At 47.7% G+C, this 10,434-nt stretch overlaps 1 protein-coding gene across 1 annotated transcript in view; it reads right to left on the reverse strand.

Moving 5' to 3' along the window:
* Positions 1–6,267, reverse strand: part of KCNH5 (potassium voltage-gated channel subfamily H member 5) — a gene marked incomplete at its 3' end in the record, with an annotated part of 163,395 nt that extends 157,128 nt beyond the window's left edge. Inside the window, exon 1 of the mRNA XM_082484995.1 lies at positions 6,180–6,267. Within this exon, the coding sequence (XP_082341121.1) occupies positions 6,180–6,252 (73 nt within the window). The 5' untranslated portion in view covers positions 6,253–6,267. The remainder of the gene's footprint in view (positions 1–6,179) is intronic.
* Positions 6,268–10,434: the final 4,167 nt, after the last annotated feature.

Here is a 10,434-nt window from a genome sequence, read left to right on the forward strand (position 1 = left end):
CTCACCTATCCCGCTTATCTTCTAAATGCCACCACTGAAACTGTTCTCTATTAAATCACGCAGAACACAACATAAAAGTAGTGAGGCTAAATTTAAACTGGAGCACACTGTAGCTCTCACTCAAGGCACACAGGCACCCCTCGGAGGGCAACCAAAAAAATCAGATTTCTGGCTTTACACAAACGAGAGCGCTTGCTCCACGTTCCCAGATGAGAAAATTGCGGTAACGGCAGCTGTTCAGACACGGGGGCTCCTCTTGCAAACACTCAGCCCGAAGCTAGTCCCGGCTGCGGCTTCACAGAGCCTGGCCCTACCTCAAAAGAAAACACCTTGTTTTGGCAGAGAATGGTCTGCCTCTCCCGTGCTCCCCTCTTTGTGCAGATGGCTGAAGCGAAGCTACGGGCAGGAGGGATCCCCGCCCGGTGCCGAGGTGCTGCTTCAGGCGAGTCTCCTAAGGGGCTACTGACCAGCCAGCAGCCGGGCTCCCTGCCGCTGGCACGGGCGGCTGCAGGATCGGGCCCTGGCTAGCGGGGTTACCCAGGGCTTGGCATCTAAAACAGCCGGTCACTGAGCCTGCTCATTAAACAAGTATCAGACTTTTTTTTTTTTTCTTTCTTCTTCTTCCTGAAAAACAGGTCATTAGAGTTCTAACTCCAAAATCTTCTCCTATTACTTAATTTTATCAAAGCAGAAAACACTATTCCCTTAGCTTTCCAGAAGAACAACTTAAAATCCAGGCTAACCACCAAACAGCACCCTGTTAAACAGCCTAATTAAATGTATTTCCACGGCTCACTTAACTTCCTGACATTATTCTTTGGCTGTACACTCCTTCCAACAACAACCTGGATGTTTACTCTAAAAAAAATCAATAATTTCATTTTTCCCTTCTCTCTCAGATTTAAACATTAAATTGGGAACGCGACAACTCTTGCAGTGACCTCTTGTGGCAAGAGCCCAGCAGCGCTCAAGTCACCCCCAGAAGAGAACATCATCTCTCCCAGCGCCCCATCCCACCACCAGCCATACACACAGAAAGAAATATTAGAAAGAGAATTTATAAAGCAGCTCATCAGACCTCAAGGAAATTCAGCTATTCCTTTAGCTAGCGATATGGGATTGTTTGGGCTTCTGAATTAACACAATGGTATAGAGCTGTCACAATCGTTTGTTTTTTTTTTTTAAATTAACCGCATATAAAAGAAAAAATTTTAGACCCTGTAAAACTCCCCCAATTTCAGCAGCGTTCAGATATACATACTCTTTCAGCATTCAGCAAACCAACTTGAAAAGTAAGGAAAGAGGGGCACTTGCAATTGAAAACTCCTCACAAACATCATCTAGTTACGCTTCTTAGTGTAAAACTCCACTTTGCATTGATTTACGTATCCGCAGGCCCCCTGCAGCCATAGAAATTGCAAAAGGAACCCTGTGCCTTCGAATGTCACAGAAAGCCCTAATGACATAAGCTCCTTGGTCATCCCTTCAGGAACTTCACAGTCAACTGAACGGGAGGATGGAAACTGTCACCCCACAGTTCATACTGTCTTTATGTGGAGATTTAGGGAACTGCTGAGGTCCGCATTTTTTTTGGAGGATCCCCAGTGACAGACATCCTGTAAACTTGAAGTAACTTGCTTTAAAGAACTTTCTCTCTGCAGTGTGTAACTTAATTTGGATCAGATGAAAATGCAGCTGGTTTTAATTTAGGGGAGAAAAGCCTATATGTATCGTGTCCCACGAGAACAACAATGTTTTGTCACCCTGCCTGTACGGCAGGTGCGCTGGACGAGCTAGTAAGAAGGGCAGGAGAGACGATAAACACTTATTTTATCTATAACACCAGTGTAATAAAAATGAAAAGGTGTCTTAGTGCTACAGATGTGACACTCATTTCCCTCCTCCGGAGCAACCTGCCTTGACAACACAGTCACCTGCAGACAGGGCTGATCCTTTCGCCCAGCAAAGTCACGGGGACCCAGCAGGGCGTAAAGCTCCGTCTGCCGGAACTGCGTTGTAGCAATGTGGCACCAAGCTGAAAAAGGCCAGGAATTAAATGCTAGCTTCAGTAAAGCCTATGGTAAACTTCCCACGTAAGCCTTGCGGAGCCAAGACTTCAGCCCAAGTGTCAACACACATTTGTGAAAGACCTGAAAGACCCATTTTCCCGAGGAAGCTTTGAAGAGTTATTGCAACAGAAACAATAACCAATAAGCATGACTCTCATCATATAGATAAACTATATATAGTCTTTCACTAAATTAAGCCCCTCTTCCAGACTATCAGCGTTCTTTATTGCATACTGCTGCAAAGTCCCAGAGTTAACCTTTTCCCAAATATACCCTCTACCATAAAAGCAAATTACGCCATTAACACAAGCTTAATGCTTTTGCTGCCAGAACATGTGAAGGGTGAAGACGGACAAGCAAGACAGACACCCTGCTCTGCCCCTGTGTGCGTGGCTCAATCCGTTGGGTGGCTCTGCACGCCGGCCAGGTCCACAAAGCCCAGCTCCGCTCTAGACACATGCCCAATTCTGTACCCATTGCACCTCCGCGATGCTCAGCCCAGGTCCGTATCAGCAGGAGCTCTGAGTGCACTTGAAGAAACAACCAATAATATTAGTAATAACGGGCACAGACTGCCGAGAACATCTTAGGAGAGAACATTGCCCTAAGGAAGGGCCTTATTAAAAGTCCAAAATACTAATGGCAGTAAAAGGCAGTCACCTTAATGTGATTTAACCCAGTGCTCTCACAAAACACTTCTTCTTTCAGCTCAGCAAAACACCTGGTGTTCTTAAGTTCCAGGGCACAGTCAAGGCTGCAGCGAGATCGTATCAATCTTTGTGAGCCTCAGATAAGACCTTTACTCGATGTATTTTCACTGTGCTTTAAAAGGAGGAAAAAAAAAAAAAAAAAAAGGATTGCAGAGAGTGCACTGAGATTACCCTGAAGATGGGCCTGTGTGTTCTGGGGGGTCGTCCCTTTTTACCAACCGCAGCAATCGGTCTAACGACAGACCCTGCTTCTCCCCGCCGACTTTGTCTCCCCTCAAGTGGAGCACGGCTGTGGCGCAGGCAAAGAACCCACAAAGCAGCTTGAGGGGCACAATCCACCACAAAATGCATTGGGAACCACCTGCAACCTGATGCTGTCCGAAAAGCAAAGTATGCTGCTGCTCTAAAACACTTCCCAAGCTCCAACATGCAAAGATGCCTCCAAGAGAGAGGTCCCCCAGGCAGAGGGACACCGGGGGACCCCCCGCATTGCTTTGAGAGTTGCTCCATCTTTCCCAAACACGTTGGCTGGGAGGGGAACGTCCAAGCACGACAGCTCAGAAATCCCACCCACCCCTCCGTGCAGAGGACAGAAGAGCTGCAGCCACTCCATTCCTTTCTGCACGGCTCTTAGATGCTTTGCTCACAACTGACTCGCCGTGAGCGCTTCTCTCACAATTTTAACCTGATTTGTAGCCAAAGTTGGGGTGAAAAGGAAAACCAGATAATGCGTAAATAATGCTGAAAGCGATTTTTCACACCAGGCTGGCCACCGCACTGTCTGCATGCCGTTTTCCCACTATATCAGTTCTAACTTTCCACATTTTAAAATTAATTCAGATCCATCTCCAGCAACTCTGAGTAACTTGTCTCCATCTACATTACATTTTGAAACCATTGCTTCCATTTCACCGAAAGAAGAGCCCATCTGCTGAAATACTTGTCTGATTTTTCCAGCTGTACCTGTTGCCTAATAGAAGATATTACCTCTATCTATATTCTCCTGGTTGTTAAGAAAAGATTTATGGTCAAGAAGTGCAACAGGATTGCATAAGTGTGAGAAATCTCAAAAAAAGAGTTTTCTCTAACCAGGAAAGGTGATAGAAGGGCTTTTTTTTGAGGATTAAAAAACAATCATCAGTCTTTCCTTCATCCTGTTCCTCAACTTATCAACGAAAAACCCCTTGGAAAATGGTGAACACAAATATAAAAACAAAACCCAGCACACAGCGAGCAGACCAAATCCTTGCCTTCTACCAAGCACTGGCAGGAGATACTTGAACCAGATTTGCTCTACTGGATACCATTAAGTTCGGATTAAACAGTGCTGAATCCAATGAAAATTACTATTTCTATAAAGGACAAATAAGGTTATGTCCTGGATGTCAAAAATAAGAACTAAATCGTGTTTCAGGGCACCATACTGACCACTTACATGACTTAAAAACAAATTCCCAATCCACTTTTCACTTTGCTGTCCAACGGGGCAAATTCGCCTCTGTAGCGTCATGCTTAAGCATCACCAGTGGCAGAGAAAAAGCAGAAAGAATGACCAGATCAGCATGATTTACGCTCCCAAATTAGACCAGGTTAAAAACTGGAGAGGGATATGTGCTTTTAAAGTATAATGTTCAACAGCCTTCTGAGCTTTTCCAGTTTTTTGACATCTCAAAGCTTTACTAAGCTTTCACCAGGAGGACATGCGATTTAATTAGAGCACGATACAAAAGCATGGCAACCCCAAACCACGTTCCCAGCTCAGCCACTGACTTGCCCGCATGACCTTGGGAAAACAACCGTGATGCCCCAGGCCCCCGTTTACGCCACAGTTCTAAGAACAGGTTGGGAATGCCTCTGTGTGTCCTCTTCCACAAGGAGCTGTGGAGTGTAATTAAATTCCACCCAGCACTTTGAAATTGTCAGAGGGAAAGTGCTATATAAACCCCTATTAATTAAGCTTGCATTCAATATTCTGGTAAATAAGTACACTATTGTGGGAAACTAGCTCTTACTGATCGTGCAGCTACAGAGCTTGACACAGAGTCAGCTGCCCAACACAGAACAACACGAGAGGGAGGAAGCCCCCCCAAAAGGGTCAATGGCTTAATGCAAGGCTGGCATTTTAACGTACAACATTTTAAAACAAATTCGACGTTCTCATCCCGCTCCTGCTCCTGGGGAAGTCAATGAATCACTAATTCACTACCTGCCATCAAAATCAACCTCAAGCCAGCGCAGCAGACAACGTTAGCGTGAACGTGAGGTAAATCCAGAACTGTGCTAGAGAAAGGTGGAAGGGAACACTTTTCAGCAGTACTTCACAACACATTAGTGTCTTGATTAATAATACATATGGCAACTTTTCTCAATGCTCCGTCTTGCCCACGTTCCCCATTCACGTCCTCAGATGCACGCTGGCACAGCGGTGCTTTGGCACAGCAGGGTGGCCCTAAACTGAGGCTGTCCAAGGAGATATCTTTGAGCAGATGCAAAATTGAGGTCTCTACTGGACTTCATTTGTGCAAACACTTATATGTTTCAGTAGTTACGTGCCAGTGCAAAGACTATGTAAAAAAAAAGGAACTAGCACAAGACTTGCCTAAAGCAGCATCTACATTAATACACCTGGAGAGATGGTCTGCAACCACGTCGTAACTTTAATGGCGCTGTATACAGTACAGTGCTTTGCTTTAGATGAAAGGGTAAAATTAACTCCAGCAGCAAGGAATAATTTCATGGCCACAGGGTCCTGAACCAGTCCTGTACAAATTCACCTAACAGAGGAGCTGTAAATGAGCAACTGCAGACAATCTTTACACGTTTGCTCAGCCACAGGGTTACCATCGTCTAAATCACAGTCACTCCCTCATCCTTTTTCCCCGGTACCTTTGCCACAGACTTCAAAGTGTCACAGAATTGTAAAGACTTTGAAACCCCGAATGACAATAGTCGAAAGCCCAATTATTAGAGAACTAAAGAACAAGAAGAAGGAAAAACCCGACCCGACACGGGCGGAGAGGATATTAGAAATGTAAATGATGACTACCCATTGTCAGAAGAGGCTCACAAAAAGGAAAAAAAAAAAAAAAAAAAAAAAAAGCTACAAAGCTACAAATTCGTAGTACCGATAACGATGTAAGAAGAGGTGAGGGGGGGCCAGTGCCAGGACCGCGGAGGGCAGGCTCCAGCGGAGTCCGGCGGGGCACAGCATCCCCTCACCCCGGGCAGACCCCGTTCCTTGAAGGCGCCGCTTTGGCACAGACCCATCAGCGGGGCAGCGGGCGCGGCGGCTCCGCGCCCCGACGAGCCGCCGCGGGGACGGAGGGAGGGATGGATGGACGGAGGGACGGATGGATGGACGGACGGGTGGACAGAGGGATGGACGGAGGAGATCTCTCACCGCTTGAGCGCCGGACAATGTTCTCCAGGAAGGTGTTCTGCGGTGCCACCAGCCCTCTCTTGCCCCCCGGCATCCTGCAGCGCCGGGCTCGGGGGCCGGGGGTGCGCGGCGGCGGCAGCGGCGGCAGCGGCGGCGGCGGCGGCGGCGGGGGGGGGCCGGCGGCGGCTGGTGCGCCCGGTGCCCGTGAGTCGCGCAGGGGCGGCCGCGGCCGCTCATGGTAGTGGCGCCCCCGCGGCGGCTGCAGCGCGGACTGGGGCCGCGCCGCGCACGGCGCCGCCGAGCGCCGCCGCCCGCTGCCCCTGCGCCTGCGCGCCCGCCCCGCCGCGGAGCCGGGCCGCCCCGGGACGGCGGAGGGAGGGGGGAAACACCCGGGGGAAGGGGGATGGTGGGGGGGAGGGGAGACACACGGAGCAGCGCGGAGCCCCGCGGAGATGCGCGGCGGCGGCGGCGGAGCGGGTCGCGCCCGGTGCCGTGTCCCGCCGAGCATCGTCCCCCGGCTGGCCGCGGATCGGGCTCTCCCCGAAACCCCGTCGAAATTTTGCCCTGTCAGCGAAACGAACCAAAAAACCCTAAAGCCCCGCATTTCCATCCCTACAACGTTCTTTTAAGACAGCGTTCCCATGTTCTCAGCAGCTGGTTTTGGGGGGAAAACGGACGGCGACTCGCCATATGACATAGTGGAAGGTGGCTGCATTTCGCCCCGCAAATAATATCTAAGTGCAAGGTAACATGTAAAACGCCAGCCTTGCATGAGGCCATCAACCATTTTTTAGAGAATTCCTCCCTCCCCCAGTGAGAGCAGCTGTGAGGAGGTAGCAAGAGGAGGCAGGTTTGGGGCTGGAGCCCTCTTTTCTATCATTTTCTTCAGTGACCCAGCTCTACCGTGTTGCTCCTGTGCCGGAGCCCCAAAGGAGCAGATGAGTCAGTGCAGTGAGACACCACCACATGCCAATTTCTCTCTAAGCTCTTCCCTACTCTTGACCCAGCTGCCTCTCTCCCTCCAGCCTGTTCATTACTCGGACAGTGTCTTTTAAAGGTACGGACGGTAAAATCCTGCAAGGGATTTCTCCACCTATTGCTTCTGCCTCTGCTAATTTTGCATGCTGCTACAGATCGATCGTAGAAGGAAACAAGAGATGGAAAATCGCCGCTTGCCGAGGCAATCCCTGCCAGGGCAGGAGCATGCCCTGCAGACCACATCCCAGTGTGCCGCACACTCCTGCCATAGTTGGCACAAGCAGCAGTGCTTCTCCCAGAGGACGCTATTCCACTGTGGAAAAATCAATTTTTTCTTTTTCCCCAGCCTGTTTTTAACACCTCCTCCTTCCCGTGCTTGGGTCTTGGTCCAACAAGCCACACTGAGGTCACCTGAACTCCTCTGCTTAAAGTTAAGCATGTGCTTAAAAGCTTTACCACACTGGGAACTGTTGCAGGAGCAGCTCTTTCCACCTCAGTGCCAGGGCTGCTGTCGCTGCCGGCCAGCCCAAAAGCAGCTGCTGGGAGGAAAAGGTCTGGTTCTGCTTTTATTTAAGCAAATGCAAATCAGGAGCAGCTCCACTACAATCAGCTTGTGAATGCTGATATAAAACAAATTTGGGAGGTGAACCAGATGGTATTTGTCAAACACTTAATTGTGTGCCCACCCCCATCCCCGTTCCTGTCTCCCCGTTGCTCTCAAATCTTCAGGGCTTTCCTTAGAGTGGTGTGCTTTAAAAGATGCTCCTGCTGAGCTCTGCCCCAGATACAGGGAAATTTGGCTCCTGGTAACTGGCAGGTGGACGGCAACACCTTCATTTCTTTCAAGTGAGCAGTAGCCATATAAAAACATCTGTGCACAGGCAAATACTGTGTGACTGATCTGTCTGGACAATGTTGCCAGGACCCTTGCTCCCCAATTCACTCCGTTCCACCAAATTTGAACCCAATTTGAATTCTTCTACTAACTTCCTATCCTTGTTCTGAAACATAGATTTGCCTATTTATCTCCTCCCTTCCTCCCCCCATCTTTTGATTAATGCATAAAACCTCTTCTTGTTTACCCTTTCTACTAAACTTCTCCATTGTGGTGTGGCAGTCATGCCTGAGAGTCACTCCATCCACCTGCTTCATCTCCTCAGCTTCAGATCCCACTGTTAAGTTTTGCTGCTATATTTCCAGTGGCACTAATTAAACAACAGGTTGTGGAGAGGGACAAGCTCCAGAAACTTTAAATGTCACAGATGTCTGACAGGATGGAAAGGGCAGGACATGTGGTGGGATACTTGCCCCCTGTCAAGCCCTTACATCAAGGCAGCAAAAAACTCCAGAGGACACCTCTTTGTCCGGAAATGCTGGATAAGGCTAAAGATAACCTTGAAAAGAAGAGTCTGATAAAGAAAGGAAACTAGGAACTGCAAAGACACTCTTGTTTTCTTTTGGGGATCTTCATATTGTGCTTGGAAACAGCACCGAGCCACTGCACAGGAAGCTGTCAGGAAGGTTTGAGGTCACTGTAAGTAGGAAAAGGACACCTAAGCAATTTCTTTCCCAATAATAAAAAATACCCCAGTCTCAACCAGCTGTTCTTAAATGTGGCAGAAAATCCACTGTGGTTCAAAATGCATTGATTTTTTTCATCCCAGAATAGGTAAGTCAACACAGTTTGAATTTTAGGGAATTAATTAATTGTTAAAACATGAAAAGAAAAAAAAGTCTAAGCTAAACGTAACGGCATTCCTGATGGAAGATCAGAGAATCCCTAGTCCTTCTTTCTTCCCAGCTTTCAAACTTTATTTCTTTAAGCAAAGAAACTACCTTTCCTTTCCTAAAAGGAAAAGGCTAAAAGGGAACGAGCACAGTGCTGTACCAGGGTGAAAGAGTAATCACGATTCCTTCCTTTTCTGCCTCACCATTTCTTTTCTTCCGAAATTTTAAGCACCTGCTCAGGGTGATTTACCTCTTCACTGGTATTTCTACAAAAGGCACAACATCCCATATCCACCGAGCAGTAGGCAAACATTGACTGCCACAGCAAGTGGAGACAGTGCACGCTATGACGTTCAGCTGCGTGTAGTGAAGAGCTGACCCCGTGAATCTAAACCTACAGGAGAGGGTTATTTCACTTCAGGGACTATTAAACATTTCAGAACTGGTTCTTATTGACAGCACAGAGCTTTAAATGTATCTTCCATGAATTTATGAATTGAAGAATCACCGCCTGGGACTCAGGGGGCTCCTGGAAGAGGAGGGAGGCATAGGCCAGTATAAACAGGTCAGGTACTGACACACCCGGATGGCCAAAGTCATTAAAACATACAAGCTGCTGAACTGATTCACAACATTGCCTTTGATTTCAGTGTTTGTATGTAATAAGACGAGTCAGGGATCCCAGGACCACCTTGCTCACCCAATGAGACCCACCCACATAAGTTTGAAAACATTGTGAGCAGAACGGAGTGGGATGGGATACCCCCGGCAAGCCTCAGAGCTGTTTTCTAACCCAGGTGCACACAGAAGACTTCCTGTTCTAAAAATCATAATCAGGATGATCACTAGCTTTGGTTATAAACAATGCGATTTGAAGAAACCTGTCTGTGAACAACAAAACGAGCAATGTTTGCTTTCCAATGGATTTGTGTCTCGTGACTTACAGGTATATCGCTGAAACGAGGGCTCAGGTGGGAAACAGTGTCCAGAGGGAGATATCTGAAGCACGCTAACTGCAGGGAAAGCAGGCAGAGTTTGCTCCTTAAAGACCAGAGAATCTGTACAGGAGAATGTGACAAAAGAGACTATTCTGACATCTAATGAGACATGAAGTCCTTAAATATTTCTCCATGGTTCAAGTACGCCTGTTGTCAGAAACTAGAGCGGGACAACAGGTGAGGTCACACTGCAACTTTCTGCTCCGCAACGGGGAGGACTATTAGGTCAATTCCCTTTTACTGGCTCCAAAACACTACCCAAGAGGCGTGCGTGGGACTCATAAAAATCTGCAGGAAGCAGGCACCTCTGAGCCCACCATCCCTTTCACCATGCAGGTGAAATCCGAGTCCAAAAATTACGGAGAGGATGCCAGCATACCTGCTTCATTTCATTTGGACAGTAGCCTTCAGAAAGGACGAAATACCTCTGCTCACAACTAATAATACCAAGAAAGAATACTTAGGAGAAAAAAAAAAAAAATAGGTGGATAGAGGGAATAAATTACAGTGTCTTTCCTATTTTTTTGTCTTTTGCTTCCTCCTCCATTAGAAATTTGAAAAAGCAGTTTGAC

The sequence above is a fragment of the Vanellus vanellus genome (genome assembly GCF_965231255.1).
Source record: "Vanellus vanellus genome assembly, chromosome: 6".
NCBI lineage: Eukaryota > Metazoa > Chordata > Aves > Charadriiformes > Charadriidae > Vanellus > Vanellus vanellus.